Source organism: Oncorhynchus clarkii, chromosome 18 (assembly GCF_045791955.1).
Source record: "Oncorhynchus clarkii lewisi isolate Uvic-CL-2024 chromosome 18, UVic_Ocla_1.0, whole genome shotgun sequence".
NCBI lineage: Eukaryota > Metazoa > Chordata > Actinopteri > Salmoniformes > Salmonidae > Oncorhynchus > Oncorhynchus clarkii.
The window spans coordinates 2,689,457-2,712,737 of record NC_092164.1 but is presented as its reverse complement, the minus strand read 5'-3'; the positions used below and the strand labels follow the sequence as shown (position 1 = coordinate 2,712,737).

The window sequence follows — 23,281 nt, the reverse complement described above, 5'->3', positions numbered from 1 at the left end:
ACTCTGTAGGTTTCTACTGTATGGGACTCTGTAGGTTTCTACTGTATGGGACTCTGTAGGTTTCTACTGTATGGGTGGGACTCTGTAGGTTTCTACTGTATGGGACTCTGTAGGTTTCTACTGTATGGTTGGGACTCTGTAGGTTTCTACTGTATGGGACTCTGTAGGTTTCTACTGTATGGGACTCTGTAGGTTTCTACTGTATGGGACTCTGTAGGTTTCTACTGTATGGGACTCTGTAGGTTTCTACTGTATGGGACTCTGTAGGTTTCTACTGTATGGGACTCTGTAGGTTTCTACTGTATGGGTGGGACTCTGTAGGTTTCTACTGTATGGGTGGGACTCTGTAGGTTTCTACTGTATGGTTGGGACTCTGTAGGTTTCTACTGTATGGGACTCTGTAGGTTTCTACTGTATGGTTGGGACTCTGTAGGTTTCTACTGTATGGGACTCTGTAGGTTTCTACTGTATGGGACTCTGTAGGTTTCTACTGTATGGGACTCTGTAGGTTTCTACTGTATGGGTGGGACTCTGTAGGTTTCTACTGTATGGGACTCTGTAGGTTTCTACTGTATGGGACTCTGTAGGTTTCTACTGTATGGGACTCTGTAGGTTTCTACTGTATGGTTGGGACTCTGTAGGTTTCTACTGTATGGGTGGGACTCTGTAGGTTTCTACTGTATGGGTGGGACTCTGTAGGTTTCTACTGTATGGTTGGGACTCTGTAGGTTTCTACTGTATGGTTGGGACTCTGTAGGTTTCTACTGTATGGGACTCTGTAGGTTTCTACTGTATGGTTGGGACTCTGTAGGTTTCTACTGTATGGGACTCTGTAGGTTTCTACTGTATGGGACTCTGTAGGTTTCTACTGTATGGGTGGGACTCTGTAGGTTTCTACTGTATGGTTGGGACTCTGTAGGTTTCTACTGTATGGTTGGGACTCTGTAGGTTTCTACTGTATGGGACTCTGTAGGTTTCTACTGTATGGGACTCTGTAGGTTTCTACTGTATGGTTGGGACTCTGTAGGTTTCTACTGTATGGGTGGGACTCTGTAGGTTTCTACTGTATGGTTGGGACTCCGTAGGTTTCTACTGTATGGGACTCTGTAGGTTTCTACTGTATGGGTGGGACTCTGTAGGTTTCTACTGTATGGGACTCTGTAGGTTTCTACTGTATGGTTGGGACTCTGTAGGTTTCTACTGTATGGGACTCTGTAGGTTTCTACTGTATGGTTGGGACTCTGTAGGTTTCTACTGTATGGTTGGGACTCTGTAGGTTTCTACTGTATGGTTGGGACTCTGTAGGTTTCTACTGTATGGGACTCTGTAGGTTTCTACTGTATGGTTGGGACTCTGTAGGTTTCTACTGTATGGTTGGGACTCTGTAGGTTTCTACTGTATGGGTGGGACTCTGTAGGTTTCTACTGTATGGGACTCTGTAGGTTTCTACTGTATGGGTGGGACTCTGTAGGTTTCTACTGTATGGGTGGGACTCTGTAGGTTTCTACTGTATGGGACTCTGTAGGTTTCTACTGTATGGTTGGGACTCTGTAGGTTTCTACTGTATGGTTGGGACTCTGTAGGTTTCTACTGTATGGTTGGGACTCTGTAGGTTTCTACTGTATGGGACTCTGTAGGTTTCTACTGTATGGGACTCTGTAGGTTTCTACTGTATGGGACTCTGTAGGTTTCTACTGTATGGGACTCTGTAGGTTTCTACTGTATGGGACTCTGTAGGTTTCTACTGTATGGGACTCTGTAGGTTTCTACTGTATGGGTGGGACTCTGTAGGTTTCTACTGTATGGGTGGGACTCTGTAGGTTTCTACTGTATGGTTGGGACTCTGTAGGTTTCTACTGTATGGGACTCTGTAGGTTTCTACTGTATGGTTGGGACTCTGTAGGTTTCTACTGTATGGGACTCTGTAGGTTTCTACTGTATGGGACTCTGTAGGTTTCTACTGTATGGGACTCTGTAGGTTTCTACTGTATGGGTGGGACTCTGTAGGTTTCTACTGTATGGGACTCTGTAGGTTTCTACTGTATGGGACTCTGTAGGTTTCTACTGTATGGGTGGGACTCTGTAGGTTTCTACTGTATGGTTGGGACTCTGTAGGTTTCTACTGTATGGGACTCTGTAGGTTTCTACTGTATGGGACTCTGTAGGTTTCTACTGTATGGGACTCTGTAGGTTTCTACTGTATGGGACTCTGTAGGTTTCTACTGTATGGGACTCTGTAGGTTTCTACTGTATGGGACTCTGTAGGTTTCTACTGTATGGGACTCTGTAGGTTTCTACTGTATGGGACTCTGTAGGTTTCTACTGTATGGGTGGGACTCTGTAGGTTTCTACTGTATGGGTGGGACTCTGTAGGTTTCTACTGTATGGTTGGGACTCTGTAGGTTTCTACTGTATGGGACTCTGTAGGTTTCTACTGTATGGTTGGGACTCTGTAGGTTTCTACTGTATGGGACTCTGTAGGTTTCTACTGTATGGGACTCTGTAGGTTTCTACTGTATGGGACTCTGTAGGTTTCTACTGTATGGGTGGGACTCTGTAGGTTTCTACTGTATGGGACTCTGTAGGTTTCTACTGTATGGGACTCTGTAGGTTTCTACTGTATGGGACTCTGTAGGTTTCTACTGTATGGTTGGGACTCTGTAGGTTTCTACTGTATGGGTGGGACTCTGTAGGTTTCTACTGTATGGGTGGGACTCTGTAGGTTTCTACTGTATGGTTGGGACTCTGTAGGTTTCTACTGTATGGTTGGGACTCTGTAGGTTTCTACTGTATGGGACTCTGTAGGTTTCTACTGTATGGTTGGGACTCTGTAGGTTTCTACTGTATGGGACTCTGTAGGTTTCTACTGTATGGGACTCTGTAGGTTTCTACTGTATGGGTGGGACTCTGTAGGTTTCTACTGTATGGTTGGGACTCTGTAGGTTTCTACTGTATGGTTGGGACTCTGTAGGTTTCTACTGTATGGGACTCTGTAGGTTTCTACTGTATGGGACTCTGTAGGTTTCTACTGTATGGTTGGGACTCTGTAGGTTTCTACTGTATGGGTGGGACTCTGTAGGTTTCTACTGTATGGTTGGGACTCCGTAGGTTTCTACTGTATGGGACTCTGTAGGTTTCTACTGTATGGGTGGGACTCTGTAGGTTTCTACTGTATGGGACTCTGTAGGTTTCTACTGTATGGTTGGGACTCTGTAGGTTTCTACTGTATGGGACTCTGTAGGTTTCTACTGTATGGTTGGGACTCTGTAGGTTTCTACTGTATGGTTGGGACTCTGTAGGTTTCTACTGTATGGTTGGGACTCTGTAGGTTTCTACTGTATGGGACTCTGTAGGTTTCTACTGTATGGTTGGGACTCTGTAGGTTTCTACTGTATGGTTGGGACTCTGTAGGTTTCTACTGTATGGGTGGGACTCTGTAGGTTTCTACTGTATGGGACTCTGTAGGTTTCTACTGTATGGGTGGGACTCTGTAGGTTTCTACTGTATGGGTGGGACTCTGTAGGTTTCTACTGTATGGGACTCTGTAGGTTTCTACTGTATGGTTGGGACTCTGTAGGTTTCTACTGTATGGTTGGGACTCTGTAGGTTTCTACTGTATGGTTGGGACTCTGTAGGTTTCTACTGTATGGGACTCTGTAGGTTTCTACTGTATGGGACTCTGTAGGTTTCTACTGTATGGGTGGGACTCTGTAGGTTTCTACTGTATGGTTGGGACTCTGTAGGTTTCTACTGTATGGGACTCTGTAGGTTTCTACTGTATGGTTGGGACTCTGTAGGTTTCTACTGTATGGGTGGGACTCTGTAGGTTTCTACTGTATGGGTGGGACTCTGTAGGTTTCTACTGTATGGGACTCTGTAGGTTTCTACTGTATGGTTGGGACTCTGTAGGTTTCTACTGTATGGTTGGGACTCTGTAGGTTTCTACTGTATGGTTGGGACTCTGTAGGTTTCTACTGTATGGGACTCTGTAGGTTTCTACTGTATGGGACTCTGTAGGTTTCTACTGTATGGGTGGGACTCTGTAGGTTTCTACTGTATGGTTGGGACTCTGTAGGTTTCTACTGTATGGTTGGGACTCTGTAGGTTTCTACTGTATGGGACTCTGTAGGTTTCTACTGTATGGTTGGGACTCTGTAGGTTTCTACTGTATGGGTGGGACTCTGTAGGTTTCTACTGTATGGGTGGGACTCTGTAGGTTTCTACTGTATGGTTGGGACTCTGTAGGTTTCTACTGTATGGGACTCTGTAGGTTTCTACTGTATGGTTGGGACTCTGTAGGTTTCTACTGTATGGGACTCTGTAGGTTTCTACTGTATGGGTGGGACTCTGTAGGTTTCTACACTCTGTAGGTTTCTACACTCAGTAGGTTTCTACTGTATGGTTGGGACTCTGTAGGTTTCTACACTCTGTAGGTTTCTACTGTATGGTAATATGTAGATATGTGGTAGTAGATATGTTGGAGTAGAGTTGGGGTCTGAGGTCACACACTTAATCTGTTGTGAAATCTGTTGTGAAATCTGTTTGTATTGTAATGTTTTAACTGCCTTAATTTAGCTGGACCCCAGAAACAGTAGCTGCTGCCTTGGCAGGAAGTCATGGGGATCCATAATAAACCCCAGAAACAGTAGCTGCTGCCTTGGCAGGAAGTCACGGGGATCCATAATAAACCCCAGAAACAGTAGCTGCTGCCTTGGCAGGAAGTCATGGGGATCCATAATAAACCCCAGAAACAGTAGCTGCTGCCTTGGCAGGAAGTCATGGGGATCCATAATAAACCCCAGAAACAGTAGCTGCTGCCTTGGCAGGAAGTCATGGGGATCCATAATAAACCCCAGAAACAGTAGCTGCTGCCTTGGCAGGAAGTCATGGGGATCCATAATAAACCCCAGAAACAGTAGCTGCTGCCTTGGCAGGAAGTCATGGGGATCCATAATAAACCCCAGAAACAGTAGCTGCTGCCTTGGCAGGAAGTCATGGGGATCCATAATAAACCCCAGGAAGAGTAGCTGCTGCCCTGGCAGGAAGTAATGGGGATCCATAATAAACCCCATAAACAGTAGCTGCTGCCTTGGCAGGAAGTCATGGGGATCCATAATAAACCCCAGAAACAGTAGCTGCTGCCTTGGCAGGAAGTCATGGGGATCCATAATAAACCCCAGAAACAGTAGCTGCTGCCTTGGCAGGAAGTCATGGGGATCCATAATAAACCCCAGAAACAGTAGCTGCTGCCTTGGCAGGAAGTACCCCAGAAACAGTAGCTGCTGCCTTGGCAGGAAGTCATGGGGATCCATAATAAACCCCAGAAACAGTAGCTGCTGCCTTGGCAGGAAGTCACGGGGATCCATAATAAACCCCAGAAACAGTAGCTGCTGCCTTGGCAGGAAGTCATGGGGATCCATAATAAACCCCAGAAACAGTAGCTGCTGCCTTGGCAGGAAGTACCCCAGAAACAGTAGCTGCTGCCTTGGCAGGAAGTCATGGGGATCCATAATAAACCCCAGAAACAGTAGCTGCTGCCTTGGCAGGAAGTCATGGGGATCCATAATAAACCCCAGAAAGAGTAGCTGCTGCCTTGGCAGGAAGTCATGGGGATCCATAATAAACCCCAGAAACAGTAGCTGCTGCCTTGGCAGGAAGTCATGGGGATCCATAATAAACCCCAGAAACAGTAGCTGCTGCCTTGGCAGGAAGTACCCCAGAAACAGTAGCTGCTGCCTTGGCAGGAAGTCATGGGGATCCATAATAAACCCCAGAAACAGTAGCTGCTGCCTTGGCAGGAAGTCATGGGGATCCATAATAAACCCCAGAAACAGTAGCTGCTGCCTTGGCAGGAAGTACCCCAGAAACAGTAGCTGCTGCCTTGGCAGGAAGTACCCCAGAAACAGTAGCTGCTGCCTTGGCAGGAAATCATGGGGATCCATAATAAACCCCAGAAACAGTAGCTGCTGCCTTGGCAGGAAGTACCCCAGAAACAGTAGCTGCTGCCTTGGCAGGAAGTCATGGGGATCCATAATAAACCCCAGGAAGAGTAGCTGCTGCCTTGGCAGGAAGTACCCCAGAAACAGTAGCTGCTGCCTTGGCAGGAAGTACCCCAGAAACAGTAGCTGCTGCGTTGGCAGGAAGTCATGGGGATCCATAATAAACCCCAGAAACAGTAGCTGCTGCCTTGGCAGGAAGTACCCCAGAAACAGTAGCTGCTGCCTTGGCAGGAAGTACCCCAGAAACAGTAGCTGCTGCCTTGGCAGGAAGTCATGGGGATCCATAATAAACCACAGAAACAGTAGCTGCTGCCTTGGCAGGAAGTCATGGGGATCCATAATAAATACAAATACTGTATGGTGAGTGTTGTTTCTTCCAGAGGCCTCCATGTATCTTCCCATGACTCCCATCATGAACAAGCACCGTAAATCCCTCAACCTACTGCACGTGTCCCAGCTCACACCGCTCCATCCACACCACCACACACCACATCAACAACAGCCCAAGGTCAGTTAGTCTACGCCAACAACAGACTCCAGTACTGTCTTTCTGGTGCATCTGTGTGTTTGGGTCCTCTAATGTGTGTGTGTGTGTGTGTGTGCATGCGCACATGTGTGTATTTGTGTGTGTCTGTGTATCTTTGCTCTCAGGCCCCCAGTATTGCAGACCTCCACCTGCCGCGAGACTCCCAGGGTAACACAGACTTTGGGTCTCTGGTGAGACAGTTGAAGGAGTGTCCCACACTGCAGGACCAGGCAGACATACTATATATCCTCTGCGTGATGAAAGGTACTGGTTTAGATCAGGGGTGGGCAAACTGTAAACGTCTATTATCATTTCTACACACTCTCTATTTAGTTGTAGGTGTTCAATGTGGCCTGGAGTTTTTTTTTTTTTTTTACACAAAATAATATTTTTCCACATTATTTTGTTTTACTCCAACCTCCTGCAGGTCAGATCAAATGGGCCATATTTCTCCCACCCCTGGATTAGATGGTGCATGTGTCGGGTGGAATTGAATCTTTGAATTGAATCAAATTTAATTGAATTCTCTACATGTTTAGGTTTGAATTACACTGAATTGACTCCTCAGATTGAATTGAACTGAATGATTTGTAATTCTCTCTAACCTGAAAGGTGCTGATTGGCTGGTGGACGTGGGGGGTCAGGGCGGGGTCAGTGTGAGGTGTCTCCTGGAGGAGCTGTATGCCCAGGCCGGGGCCAACAAGGAGTGGGGTCTGATCAGATACATCTCTGGTATCCTGAGGAAGAGAGTGGAGGTGCTGGCTGAGGCCTGTACAGATCTCATCTCCCACCACAAGCAGCTGACAGTGGGGTTACCACCGGAGCCCAGGGAGAAAGTCATCTCAGCGCCTCTTCCTCCAGAAGAACTCAACTCTCTGATCTATGAGGCCAGTGGGCAGGACATCAGCATCGCTGTGCTCACTCAGGTACAACACATTATAACTGGGATTATATAAGATGCTAACAGATGCCATTTCCGTCCAAATTCTTCATGCGAGTCTAGCTCGACACGTCAAAGCAAACTTTGGTCAGTTTTGTAACAAGTCTCTGCGATGAAGGGAAAGTAACGACTGCTGTATTGTGATAATGCAGGAGATCATGGTGTACCTGGCCATGTACGTCCGCTCCCAGCCGGCTCTGTTTGGGGACATGCTGCGTCTCCGAATCGGACTCATCATGCAGGTGATGGCTACAGAGCTGGCCCGCAGTCTACACTGCTCAGGTAGGGTTCAGTCTACACTGCTCAGGTAGGGTTCAGTCTACACTGCTCAGGTAGGGTTCAGTCTACACTGCTCAGGTAGGGTTCAGTCTACACTGCTCAGGTAGGATTCAGTCTACACTGCTCAGGTAGGGTTCAGTCTACACTGCTCAGGTAGGGTTCAGTACCATTCTTAGAATGGTAGAATAATCAGCTGTGTTCTAAAGGCCTCAGTAGACTCACCATCTGAATAGGGCTCTGGTAGTTCTTTCAGGTAGACCTGGTTAGTAGTGACACTACTGTATCTTGATGTTGAGCTGAATGGCCTTTAGTGTGGAAGTGCCTGGGGAGTTTTTACAGAGTCTCTCTACTCAGCGTTACAGGCGTCTCTCTCTCTGTCCTCTGCAGGGGAGGAGGCCTCTGAGAGCCTGATGAACTTGAGTCCGTCAGATATGAAGAACCTGCTACACCACATCCTCAGTGGGAAGGAGTTTGGGGTGGAGAGGAGCAGTGAGTCTTTCCCAATCCCAAATCAACCCCTAGCCCCGAACCCTACATAGACCCCTAGCCCCGACCACTACATAGACCCCTAGCCCTGACCCCTACATAGACCCCTAGCCCCGACAACTACATAGACCCCTACATAGACCCCTAGCCCCGACCCCTACATAGACCCCTACATAGACCCCTAGCCCCGACCCCTACATAGACCCCTAGCCCTGACCCCTAAATAGACCCTAGCCCTGACCCCTACATAGACCCCTAGCCCGACCCCTACATAGACCCCTACATAGCCCCCTAGCCCCGACCCCTACATAGACCACTACATAGACCCCTAGCCCTGACCCCTACATAGACCCCTAGCCCCGACCACTACATAGACCTCTAGCCCCGACCCCTACATAGACCCCTAGCCCTGACCCCTAAATAGACCCTAGCCCCGACCCCTACATAGACCCCTAGCCCGACCCCTACATAGACCCCTACATAGCCCCCTAGCCCCGACCCCTACATAGACCACTACATAGACCCCTAGCCCTGACCCCTACATAGACCCCGACCACTACATAGACCTCTAGCCCCGACCCCTACATAGACCCCTAGCCCCGACCCCTACATAGACCCCTAGCCCCGACCCCTACATAGACCCCTACATAGACCCCTAGCCCCGACCCCTACATAGACCCCTAGCCCCGACCCCTACATAGACCCCTAGCCCCGACCCCTACATAGACCCCTACATAGACCTCTAGCCCCGACTCCTACATAGACCCCTAGCCCCGACAACTACATAGACCCCTACATAGACCTCTAGCCCCGACCCCTACATAGACCCCTACATAGACCCCTACATAGACCCCTAGCCCCGACAACTACATAGACCCCTACATAGACCTCTAGCCCCGACCCCTACATAGACCCCTACATAGACCCCTACATAGACTCCTAGCCCCGACTCCTACATAGACCCCTAGCACTGACCCCTATATAGACCCCTAGCCCTGACCCCTACATAGACCCCTACATAGACCCCTACATAGACCCCTACATAGACCCCTAGCCCTGACCCCTACATAGACTCCTAGCCCCGACCCCTATATAGACCCCTAGCCCCGACCCCTACATAGACCCCTAGCCCCGACCCCTATATAGACCCCTAGCCCGGACCCCTACATAGACCCCTACATAGACCCCTAACCCCGACCCCTAGCCCCGACCCCTACATAGACCCCTACATAGACCCCTAGCCCCGACCCCTACATAGACCCCTACATAGACCCCTAGCCCCGACCCCTACATAGACCCCTACATAGCCCCCAACATAGACCCCTAACCCCGACCCCTACATAGACCCCTAGCCCCGACCCCTACATAGGCCCCTACATAGACCCCTACATAGACCCCTAACCCCGACCCCTACATAGACCCCTACATAAACCCCTACATAGACCCCTAGCCCCGACCCCTACATAGACCCCTACATAGGACCCTACATAGACTCCTACATAGACCCCTAGCCCCGACCCCTACATAAACCCCTACATAGACCCCTAGCCCCGACCCCTACATAGACCCCTACATAGACCCCTACATAGACCCCTACATAGACCCCTAGCCCCGACAACTACATAGACCCCTAGCCCCGACCTCTACATAGACCCCTAGCCCCGACCCCTACATAGACCCCTAGCCCCGACCCCTACATAGACCCCTACATAGACCCCTACATAGCCCCCTAGCCCCGACCCCTACATAGACCCCTACATAGCCCCCTAGCCCCGAACCCTACATAGACCCCTACATAGCCCCCTAGCCCCGAACCCTACATAGACCCCTACATAGCCCCCTAGCCCCAACCCCTACATAGCCAGCATTAGTAGTTTCTACAGTATTAATACATTTTTGATTCTTCTCAAATCTTTGCAGGTGTAGTACTATTCTATTGAATCAAATGAATTGTTGTGTCCGTCTCCCTTTCTCCTGTGTCAGTGCGTCCTATGCAGTCCTCGGCCACCAGCCCGTCTGTCTCCATCCATGAGCTGGGTCACACTGGGGCCACTAAGACGGAGCGCACCGGCATCCGCAAGCTGAAGCGTGAGATCAAACAGGTATGGTCACGTCAGCTGACTATTGCATGTCATGGAGAATATCTTCATCAGGGGTCTCCAACAGGTCCATCACAAGCTACCAGTATCTCCCAGTCTACCCATGAGTAGCTCGCCAAACAATTCTGAAAAAGCATTTATTTTTCACGTGTTCTACCGCAAACTGTCATAAACAAATCTCACTAGTATTAGAAAAAGTCACGCTCCCGGCTACTATCCAATCAAATCCACATTGACATTCAACCACCCCTGGTTAGCCACAACTGGCTGAAAGCCAAACGGAACACAATATCTGACATTTCCAACAATATTGCCCCTTTTGTGTCTGTGGGGTGTGGGCTTTTGTAGCCAGTTAGGGATCATAATAACTGTCTTCTGAGTAGACAGAATGACATTCCCCCAAGAAAACAGAATTTGGGAACATACAAAGACTGCCTATTTGAAAGCTAGGAAAAAATGTACGTGTATCTTGTGAAATGTTTCATAATTTAAAAGTAGCTCTCATGCTAGAAAAGGTTGGAGACCCCTGATTTCCTTTGACCTATCATTTAATCTACAGGTTAGTACAGACCTAATGCTCTATAATATAATCTACAGGTTAGTATAGACCTAATCCTCTATAATATAATCTACAGGTTAGTATAGACCTAATCCTCTATAATATAATCTACAGGTTAGTATAGACCTAATCCTCTATAATATAATCTACAGGTTAGTATAGACCTAATCCTCTATAATATAATCTACAGGTTAGTACAGACCTAATGCTCTATAATATAATCTACAGGTTAGTATAGACCTAATGCTCAATAATATAATCTACAGGTTAGTATAGACCTAATCCTCTATAATATAATCTACAGGTTAGTATAGACCTAATGCTCTATAATATAATCTACAGGTTAGTATAGACCTAATCCTCTATAATATAATCTACAGGTTAGTATAGACCTAATGCTCTAAAATATAATCTACAGGTTAGTATAGACCTAATCCTCTATAATATAATCTACAGGTTAGTATAGACCTAATGCTCTATCATTTAATCTACAGGTTAGTACAGAACTAATGCTCTATAATATAATCTACAGGTTAGTATAGACCTAATCCTCTATCATTTAATCTACAGGTTAGTACAGACCTAATCCTCTATAATATAATCTACAGGTTAGTATAGACCTAATCCTCTATAATATAATCTACAGGTTAGTATAGACCTAATCCTCTATAATATAATCTACAGGTTAGTATAGACCTAATCCTCTATAATATAATCTACAGGTTAGTACAGACCTAATGCTCTATAATATAATCTACAGGTTAGTATAGACCTAATGCTCAATAATATAATCTACAGGTTAGTATAGACCTAATCCTCTATAATATAATCTACAGGTTAGTATAGACCTAATGCTCTATAATATAATCTACAGGTTAGTATAGACCTAATCCTCTATAATATAATCTACAGGTTAGTATAGACCTAATCCTCTATAATATAATCTACAGGTCAGTATAGACCTAATCCTCTATAATATAATCTACAGGTTAGTATAGACCTAATGCTCTAAAATATAATCTACAGGTTAGTATAGACCTAATGCTCTATAATATAATCTACAGGTTAGTATAGACCTAATCCTCTATAATATAATCTACAGGTTAGTATAGACCTAATCCTCTATAATATAATCTACAGGTTAGTATAGACCTAATCCTCTATAATTTAATCTACAGGTTAGTATAGACCTAATCCTCTATAATATAATCTACAGGTTAGTATAGACCTAATCCTCTATAATTTAATCTACAGGTTAGTATAGACCTAATCCTCTATAATTTAATCTACAGGTTAGTATAGACCTAATCCTCTATAATATAATCTACAGGTTAGTATAGACCTAATCCTCTATAATATAATCTACAGGTTAGTATAGACCTAATCCTCTATAATATAATCTACAGGTTAGTATAGACCTAATCCTCTATAATATAATCTACAGGTTAGTATAGACCTAATCCTCTATAATATAATCTACAGGTTAGTATAGACCTAATCCTATATAATATAATCTACAGGTTAGTATAGACCTAATCCTCTATAATATAATCTACAGGTTAGTATAGACCTAATCCTCTATAATATAATCCACAGGTTAGTATAGACCTAATGCTCTATAATATAATCTACAGGTTAGTATAGACCTAATCCTCAATAATATAATCTATAGGTTAGTATAGACCTAATCCTCTATAATTTAATCTACAGGTTAGTATAGACCTAATCCTCTATAATATAATCTACAGGTTAGTATAGACCTAATCCTCTATAATATAATCTACAGGTTAGTATAGACCTAATCCTCTATAATATAATCTACAGGTTAGTATAGACCTAATGCTCAATAATATAATCTACAGGTTAGTATAGACCTACTCCTCTATAATATAATCTACAGGTTAGTATAGACCTAATCCTCTATAATATAATCTACAGGTTAGTATAGACCTAATGCTCTATAATATAATCTACAGGTTAGTATAGACCTAATACTCTATAATATAATCTACAGGTTAGTATAGACCTAATCCTCTATAATATAATCTACAGGTTAGTATAGACCTAATCCTCTATAATATAATCTACAGGTTAGTACAGACCTAATGCTCTATAATATAATCTACAGGTTAGTATAGACCTAATGCTCAATAATATAATCTACAGGTTAGTATAGACCTAATCCTCTATAATATAATCTACAGGTTAGTATAGACCTAATGCTCTATAATATAATCTACAGGTTAGTATAGACCTAATCCTCTATAATATAATCTACAGGTTAGTATAGACCTAATCCTCTATAATATAATCTACAGGTCAGTATAGACCTAATCCTCTATAATATAATCTACAGGTTAGTATAGACCTAATGCTCTAAAATATAATCTACAGGTTAGTATAGACCTAATCCTCTATAATATAATCTACAGGTTAGTATAGACCTAATGCTCTATCATTTAATCTACAGGTTAGTACAGAACTAATGCTCTATAATATAATCTACAGGTTAGTATAGACCTAATCCTCTATCATTTAATCTACAGGTTAGTACAGACCTAATCCTCTATAATATAATCTACAGGTTAGTATAGACCTAATCCTCTATAATATAATCTACAGGTTAGTATAGACCTAATCCTCTATAATATAATCTACAGGTTAGTATAGACCTAATCCTCTATAATATAATCTACAGGTTAGTATAGACCTAATGCTCTAAAATATAATCTACAGGTTAGTATAGACCTAATCCTCTATAATATAATCTACAGGTTAGTATAGACCTAATGCTCTATCATTTAATCTACAGGTTAGTACAGAACTAATGCTCTATAATATAATCTACAGGTTAGTATAGACCTAATCCTCTATCATTTAATCTACAGGTTAGTACAGACCTAATCCTCTATAATATAATCTACAGGTTAGTATAGACCTAATCCTCTATAATATAATCTACAGGTTAGTATAGACCTAATCCTCTATAATATAATCTACAGGTTAGTATAGACCTAATCCTCTATAATATAATCTACAGGTTAGTACAGACCTAATGCTCTATAATATAATCTACAGGTTAGTATAGACCTAATGCTCAATAATATAATCTACAGGTTAGTATAGACCTAATCCTCTATAATATAATCTACAGGTTAGTATAGACCTAATGCTCTATAATATAATCTACAGGTTAGTATAGACCTAATCCTCTATAATATAATCTACAGGTTAGTATAGACCTAATCCTCTATAATATAATCTACAGGTCAGTATAGACCTAATCCTCTATAATATAATCTACAGGTTAGTATAGACCTAATGCTCTAAAATATAATCTACAGGTTAGTATAGACCTAATGCTCTATAATATAATCTACAGGTTAGTATAGACCTAATCCTCTATAATATAATCTACAGGTTAGTATAGACCTAATCCTCTATAATATAATCTACAGGTTAGTATAGACCTAATCCTCTATAATTTAATCTACAGGTTAGTATAGACCTAGTCCTCTATAATATAATCTACAGGTTAGTATAGACCTAATCCTCTATAATTTAATCTACAGGTTAGTATAGACCTAATCCTCTATAATTTAATCTACAGGTTAGTATAGACCTAATCCTCTATAATATAATCTACAGGTTAGTATAGACCTAATCCTCTATAATATAATATACAGGTTAGTATAGACCTAATCCTATATAATATAATCTACAGGTTAGTATAGACCTAATCCTCTATAATATAATCTACAGGTTAGTATAGACCTAATCCTCTATAATATAATCCACAGGTTAGTATAGACCTAATGCTCTATAATATAATCTACAGGTTAGTATAGACCTAATCCTCAATAATATAATCTATAGGTTAGTATAGACCTAATCCTCTATAATTTAATCTACAGGTTAGTATAGACCTAATCCTCTATAATATAATCTACAGGTTAGTATAGACCTAATCCTCTATAATATAATCTACAGGTTAGTATAGACCTAATCCTCTATAATATAATCTACAGGTTAGTATAGACCTAATGCTCAATAATATAATCTACAGGTTAGTATAGACCTACTCCTCTATAATATAATCTACAGGTTAGTATAGACCTAATCCTCTATAATATAATCTACAGGTTAGTATAGACCTAATGCTCTATAATATAATCTACAGGTTAGTATAGACCTAATACTCTATAATATAATCTACAGGTTAGTATAGACCTAATCCTCTATAATATAATCTACAGGTTAGTATAGACCTAATCCTCTATAATATAATCTACAGGTTAGTACAGACCTAATGCTCTATAATATAATCTACAGGTTAGTATAGACCTAATGCTCAATAATATAATCTACAGGTTAGTATAGACCTAATCCTCTATAATATAATCTACAGGTTAGTATAGACCTAATGCTCTATAATATAATCTACAGGTTAGTATAGACCTAATCCTCTATAATATAATCTACAGGTTAGTATAGACCTAATCCTCTATAATATAATCTACAGGTCAGTATAGACCTAATCCTCTATAATATAATCTACAGGTTAGTATAGACCTAATGCTCTAAAATATAATCTACAGGTTAGTATAGACCTAATCCTCTATAATATAATCTACAGGTTAGTATAGACCTAATGCTCTATCATTTAATCTACAGGTTAGTACAGAACTAATGCTCTATAATATAATCTACAGGTTAGTATAGACCTAATCCTCTATCATTTAATCTACAGGTTAGTACAGACCTAATCCTCTATAATATAATCTACAGGTTAGTATAGACCTAATCCTCTATAATATAATCTACAGGTTAGTATAGACCTAATCCTCTATAATATAATCTACAGGTTAGTATAGACCTAATCCTCTATAATATAATCTACAGGTTAGTACAGACCTAATGCTCTATAATATAATCTACAGGTTAGTATAGACCTAATGCTCAATAATATAATCTACAGGTTAGTATAGACCTAATCCTCTATAATATAATCTACAGGTTAGTATAGACCTAATGCTCTATAATATAATCTACAGGTTAGTATAGACCTAATCCTCTATAATATAATCTACAGGTTAGTATAGACCTAATCCTCTATAATATAATCTACAGGTCAGTATAGACCTAATCCTCTATAATATAATCTACAGGTTAGTATAGACCTAATGCTCTAAAATATAATCTACAGGTTAGTATAGACCTAATGCTCTATAATATAATCTACAGGTTAGTATAGACCTAATCCTCTATAATATAATCTACAGGTTAGTATAGACCTAATCCTCTATAATATAATCTACAGGTTAGTATAGACCTAATCCTCTATAATTTAATCTACAGGTTAGTATAGACCTAATCCTCTATAATATAATCTACAGGTTAGTATAGACCTAATCCTCTATAATTTAATCTACAGGTTAGTATAGACCTAATCCTCTATAATTTAATCTACAGGTTAGTATAGACCTAATCCTCTATAATATAATCTACAGGTTAGTATAGACCTAATCCTCTATAATATAATCTACAGGTTAGTATAGACATAATCCTCTATAATATAATCTACAGGTTAGTATAGACCTAATCCTCTATAATATAATCTACAGGTTAGTATAGACCTAATCCTCTATAATATAATCTACAGGTTAGTATAGACCTAATCCTATATAATATAATCTACAGGTTAGTATAGACCTAATCCTCTATAATATAATCTACAGGTTAGTATAGACCTAATCCTCTATAATATAATCCACAGGTTAGTATAGACCTAATGCTCTATAATATAATCTACAGGTTAGTATAGACCTAATCCTCAATAATATAATCTATAGGTTAGTATAGACCTAATCCTCTATAATTTAATCTACAGGTTAGTATAGACCTAATCCTCTATAATATAATCTACAGGTTAGTATAGACCTAATCCTCTATAATATAATCTACAGGTTAGTATAGACCTAATCCTCTATAATATAATCTACAGGTTAGTATAGACCTAATGCTCTATAATAATATAATCTACAGGTTAGTATAGACCTAATCCTCTATAATATAATCTACAGGTTAGTATAGACCTAATCCTCTATAATATAATCTACAGGTTAGTATAGACCTAATGCTCTATAATATAATCTACAGGTTAGTATAGACCTAATCCTCTATAATATAATCTACAGGTTAGTATAGACCTAATCCTCTATAATATAATCTACAGGTTAGTATAGACCTAATCCTCTATAATATAATCTACAGGTTAGTATAGACCTAATCCTCTATAATATAATCTACAGGTTAGTATAGACCTAATCCTCTATAATATATTCTACAGGTTAGTATAGACCTAATCCTCTATAATATAATCTACAGGTTAGTATAGACCTAATCCTCTATAATATAATCTACAGGTTAGTATAGACCTAATCCTCTATAATATAATCCACAGGTTAGTATAGACCTAATCCTCTATAATATAATCTACAGGTTAGTATAGGCCTAATGCTCTTTCTGTATGTTTGATTCTAATTAGAAGACATGACGACAGAATGCTCTTTGTCTATAGTAGTAATGTTGTAATGTTGTATGGTTCTGATTGCAGTTGGATGACTCGTCTCGTCCGATCAGCGTGGGTTGAGTTTGTTAGTTAATAGTCATATTGCCTCATCAGCTCTAATCTCCACAGCTAGACCATCATGAAACCAACCATCATAACATGACATGAAGCCACCAGCTGAAAGCCCATTCATACCAGCTGTACTAGAATACAGTCAGTAGTGCCTTACCTCATGCTGAGCTGCTGATCATGTTTGCCTGTTTTCTAGCCCACATCTTTAACGGTGTCTGATGTTTGATCATAATCTAAACTGTATTTACAAGGTGAGTTTGACTTTCCTTCACGCCGTCATCCCCTCCTTCTGTGTCTCTCCCTCGACGACAACATGACGTCTTCTCCGTGTTGATCCTTTCCAGATGAGTAACAGTGGCTATTCCATCAGCAGCAACGTCACCTCTCCCCGTTCCACGGTAAACCATGAACCATGTCTCCCTCATTGTCCCATGTTCACTAAACCACGCAGACGAGGTTCACTCTGAACGGTTGTCTTTCTTCGTTACATTGCCTTATGCTTGCTGTACTAACATGTACTGGCCTGTAGCATGCTGGTGTCGTCATGGTAACATGTAACTGGCCTGTAGCATGCTGGTGTCGTCATGGTAATATGTACTGTATTTGATTCAAAGAAACAGGAAAACATAAGACTGTGTACGGTAGAAGTGCGTTTGTGTGTTTATGCATGTCGGTACATGAACGGGAGTGTATGCTCCTGTGTGTGTTTGTACTTGAGCGTGTATGTATGTATGTGTGTGTTTTTGCACTTAAGTGTGCGCATATACACAGTGTACAAAACATTAGGAACACTCCCCCACACACCCTCAGAACAGCCTCAATTCATTGGGGCATGGACTCTACAAGGTGTCGAAAGCGTTCCACAGGGATGCTGGCCCATGTTGACTCCTACCCTTTGGGTGGTGGACCATTCTTGATACACACAGGAAACTGTTTAGTGAGAAACACACAGCAGCGTTGCAGTTCTTTACACAAACCGGTGTGCCTGGCACCTACTACCATACACCCCATTCAAAGGCACTTAAATCTTTCGTCTTGCCCATTCACCCTCTGAATGGCACACATACGCAACCCATATCTCAATTGTCTCAAGGCTTAAACATCCTTCTTTAACCTCGTCTCCTCCCGTTCATCTATACTGATTGAAGTGGATTTAACAAGTTACATCAACAAGGGATCATAGCTTTGACCTGAATTCACCTGGTGTGTGTGTGTGTGTGTGTGTGTGTGTGTGTGTGTGTGTGTGTGTGTGTGTGTGTGTGTGTGTGTGTGTGTGTACCCCTGCGTGCGTATATGAACACACATCTCCCCCTGTAGCGGTGCAGCAGCCCCTCCACCCCCAGTGGTATCCTGTCCCCTGTAGGCCCCGGGGGGTCAGACAGCCACCTGCAGTGGGAGGAGCGGCAGGGTCAGTGGCTGAGGAGGAGACGGCTGGATGGGGCCATCAACAGGGTCCCAATGGGCTTCTACCAGAAGGTGTGGAAGATCCTGCAGAAGTGTCACGGCCTGTCAATAGATGGATACGTGCTGCCTTCCTCCACTACTAGAGAGGTATGTAGTGTCAGTCTGTCTATAGATGGATACGTGCTGCCTTCCTCCACTACTAGAGAGGTATGTAGTGTCAGTCTGTCTATAGATGGATACGTGCTGCCTTCCTCCACTACTAGAGAGGTATGTTGTGTCAGTCTGTCTATAGATGGATACGTGCTGCCTTCCTCCACTACTAGAGAGGTATGTTGTGTCAGTCTGTCTATAGATGGATACGTGCTCCACTACCAGAGAGGTATGTAGTGTCAGTCTGTCTATAGATAGATACGTGCTCCACTACCAGAGAGGTATGTAGTGTCACGGTCTGTCTATAGATGGATACGTGCTGTCTTCCTCCACTACTAGAGAGGTATGTAGTGTCAGTCTGTCTATAGATGGATACGTGCTCCACTACCAGAGAGGTATGTAGTGTCACGGTCTGTCTATAGATGGATACGTGCTCCACTACCAGAGAGGTATGTAGTGTCAGTCTGTCTATAGATGGATACGTGCTGCACTACCAGAGAGGTATGTAGTGTCAGTCTGTCTATAGATGGATACGTGCTCCACTACCAGAGAGGTATGTAGTGTCAGTCTGTCTATAGATGGATATGTGCTCCACAACCAGAGAGGTATGTAGTGTCAGTCTGTCTATAGATGGATACGTGCTCCACTACCAGAGAGGTATGTAGTGTCACGGTCTGTCTATAGATGGATACGTGCTCCACTACCAGAGAGGTATGTAGTGTCAGTCTGTCTATAGATGGATACGTGCTCCACTACCAGAGAGGTATGTAGTGTCAGTCTGTCTATAGATGGATACGTGCTCCACTACCAGAGAGGTATGTAGTGTCAGTCTGTCTATAGATGGATATGTGCTGCCTTCCTCCACTACCAGAGAGGTATGTAGTGTCAGTCTGTCTATAGATGGATACGTGCTGCCTTCCTCTACTACCAGAGGTATGTAGTGTCAGTCTGTCTATAGATGGATACGTGCTCCACTACCAGAGAAGTATGTAGTGTCAGTCTGTCTATAGATAGATACGTGCTCCACTACCAAAGAGGTATGTAGTCAAATCAATAGATTGATCAAATGGTATTTATATAGCCCTTTTTACAACTACATTAATAATGTGCAGTAACCCCCCTAGACTCCCAAACAGCAGCACGGCATCAAGGAACATCTCTCAGTGTTTCCCATTTAGAACAAATGTAGCTTCCTATAATAGTAGGAAATAAGATTTCCTTTCAGACACTGTGATTGGCACAGACAAATCCCTTGATGGAGATTCCATCTGTGTCTGGGAAAGCGTTCTGACTCTGACGTCATGTCCCTGCCTGCCAGATGACAGAAGGCGAGATCAAGTTTGCGGTGCACGTGGAGTCTGTTCTGAACCACGTCCCCCAGCCAGAGTACAGACAGCTGCTGGTGGAGGCTGTGATGGTGCTGACGCTGGTGGCTGACATGGATGTGGACAACATCGGAGGAATCATCCTGATCGACCGCATCGTACACATGGCCAATGACCTCTTCTTACAGGACCAGGTAAGTCTGAGCCAGAACAGCCCATAGGGCAGGAGCCTATTTCCTGTTTCTATAGCGTGATGTATGAGTAACTACACCCTCTGGAACATCTGGAAGCAGAGACACATCGGGTCCCATTTTAAAGTGTTTGGTTTGACTCGACCGGGGATCGAACCCCCACGCTTCCAATCTCAGGGTGGAAACTATTCCCACAAGGCCACAGAGATGGTCACTAGAAAGTAATGTCCTGTAAAGGGTTAATGTGTAATGGTCACTAGAAAGTAATGTCCTGTAAAGGGTTAATGTGTACTTGTCACTAGAAAGTAATGTCCTGTAAAGGGTTAATGTGTAATGGTCACTAGAAAGTAAAGGGTTAATGTATAATGGTCACTAGAAAGTAAAGGGTTAATGTGTAATGGTCACTAGAAAGTAAAGGGTTAATGTGTAATGGTCACTAGAAAGTAATGTCCTGTAAAGGGTTAATGTGTACTTGTCACTAGAAAGTAATGTCCTGTAAAGGGTTAATGTGTAATGGTCACTAGAAAGTAAAGGGTTAATGTATAATGGTCACTAGAAAGTAAAGGGTTAATGTGTAATGGTCACTAGAAAGTAATGTCCTGTAAAGGGTTAATGTGTAATGTCACTAGAAAGTAATGTCCTGCAAAGGGTTAATTGTGTAATATGCCATATTATCATGTTAACTAGAGTCACGTGTCTCTGCCTGACTCGTCCATATGACTATCATAACATAACATGGTGTCAGAAGTGGGATCCGAGCCCCACGTCTCAGTTTGTAGTAAGACCTATTCTCTAACTATAGACAACATGATCTGTATCTACCTATCAGACATGTCCTCTATGTTCCAGAGGACCCATGGAGCCAACGAGTACTTCCTGGAGAAGGATCCAGCCACGGGGATATGTCACTTCTTCTATGACAGCGCCCCTAGTGGCAGCTACGGTACCATGACCTACCTCTCCAAGGCTGTGGTCACATACCTACAAGACTTCCTGCCACAGTCTAACTGTCTCATGCAATGAGGTATCAGACTGGGTTTGATGTAGAGCACTCTCTCCCTGGCCTCGCAGGCAGCTATCAAGAGAGTAGTCAAGTAATATATATATATAGTGTGGAACAAAATACTACTGCCTAGTTCCAATTCTCCCCAAGTGTACACTCGTTCACTCCCATTCAAGGATAATTTAAAATCATTGGATTGAATTCTTGAAGTGAATGAGTGCACACTTCAGAGAGAAGGGGGTGAACTAGACTTAGGTAGGAAGTTGGATGGGGATTGACCTATGACCTATGACTAAGATATTCACAACACACACTCTACTCAAAGGAGTTTTATTGCAGCTAATTGATTGATTATAATCAATAATATAGCAGGTTTAACATTTAATATATAATTAATTATAATTAAATATGTTTGTTTTTTATTTTGAGTGTTGGACGACACGCAGTACTAAAATTATTTATAATTTTAACATTTAATATATATGTGTAAATCAGACGGAGTTGTTTAAAACGATCTAATATGATATAATGAGTGTATTTTACCTAACCCTCCTCTATTGTATCAGTCTCACCCTGTGTTGTGGGGTTATAAACCTATCCAGAAGTTTCTATGTTATCCCGTGTTGAAGTACTGCAGCTGACTGTACCTTTCATCCCACCTGTACAACGACATTTACCTCTCATGTTACCTGAGGTGTGGCTCATCATCACCACTCTATGTGTCACAAATACTGTGCATTTATCCATATGTACCCGGAGCATGTCAGCAATGCCTTCATAGCTGCTAATGTGTATGTTTATCTGTGAAGTAAAATAATGACAATGTGATTATATATATAACATGGTTGAATCAGGCCAACAGTGGTTCATGCCATATTTCAGCCTTTTATAGCCGTAGTCATTCAGTACAACACTGTGTGTTAGACATTAGCATCCCAGCAGGCTTATAGTTGAGACCATAAGGGAAGGGAGAATCTGTTCTGCAGTTAAGGACGACTGAGGCTGAAACAGTTCTGTTTTTGTGTCTTAACTTTATTTTATATATTTAAAAAGAGACTATAAATATAGTGGATACATAGAAATTATGTATTTTTAACAAAGTACTATGACTGTTTATATAACAGACTAAAGTACAATTAATACTGTCACTTTTAATCAAAAAATTACATTTGATATTCCTATGGACATGGCCATGTTATAAGTCTGCAGTTGAGGACATTTTGACACATGGACCAAGTTGAGGACATTTTGAAGGGGATCAATTCTACTAATCAATTATCACAGTGTCTGCCACCATGTTTTCCTTATGTTTTTACTCATTCATTCACACTACCTTGTAAAACAACATGTCATCATTTGAGGGAAATATATTGAAATGCTGTCAATTAAATCCCTAAACTAATAAACGTGTTCTTCTGGTTTCTCTTCAGCTATAATGTCTGTAATATGCAGTCCAAGCCTCTATTCAATGTTACTGATATGTTCTGGATGTGACAATAATATTTGTAGATTTGTAGATATTTGTAAATGTAGATTCAATTGTAGAAGTCATTGTTCAAGAGCCGAACAGAGGAATGGTAGAAGCAATGGAATAAATGATATTTAAATGATCTCCACACGATCTCTGCTACACATTACTCTGCAGTTGTTTCCTTGGCTGACACTTCCTCCTACTGT

At 41.8% G+C, this 23,281-nt stretch overlaps 1 protein-coding gene across 2 annotated transcripts in view; it reads left to right on the top strand.

Annotated features, from left to right (window-relative positions):
* Positions 1 to 23,010, top strand: part of LOC139372820 (phosphorylase b kinase regulatory subunit alpha, liver isoform-like) — a 40,601-nt gene extending 17,591 nt beyond the window's left edge. Inside the window, exons 21-31 of one of the 2 annotated variants that reach the window (XM_071112634.1) lie at positions 6,380 to 6,507; positions 6,651 to 6,789; positions 7,138 to 7,451; positions 7,618 to 7,747; positions 8,132 to 8,233; positions 10,214 to 10,332; positions 17,505 to 17,531; positions 17,876 to 17,929; positions 18,849 to 19,082; positions 20,404 to 20,604; positions 21,451 to 23,010. In XM_071112634.1, coding sequence (XP_070968735.1) covers positions 6,380 to 6,507; positions 6,651 to 6,789; positions 7,138 to 7,451; positions 7,618 to 7,747; positions 8,132 to 8,233; positions 10,214 to 10,332; positions 17,505 to 17,531; positions 17,876 to 17,929; positions 18,849 to 19,082; positions 20,404 to 20,604; positions 21,451 to 21,624 — 1,622 coding nt within the window. In that variant the 3' untranslated portion in view covers positions 21,625 to 23,010. The remainder of the gene's footprint in view (positions 1 to 6,379; positions 6,508 to 6,650; positions 6,790 to 7,137; positions 7,452 to 7,617; positions 7,748 to 8,131; positions 8,234 to 10,213; positions 10,333 to 17,504; positions 17,532 to 17,875; positions 17,930 to 18,848; positions 19,083 to 20,403; positions 20,605 to 21,450) is intronic. The other variant, XM_071112635.1, reaches the window with a different exon arrangement.
* Positions 23,011 to 23,281: the final 271 nt, after the last annotated feature.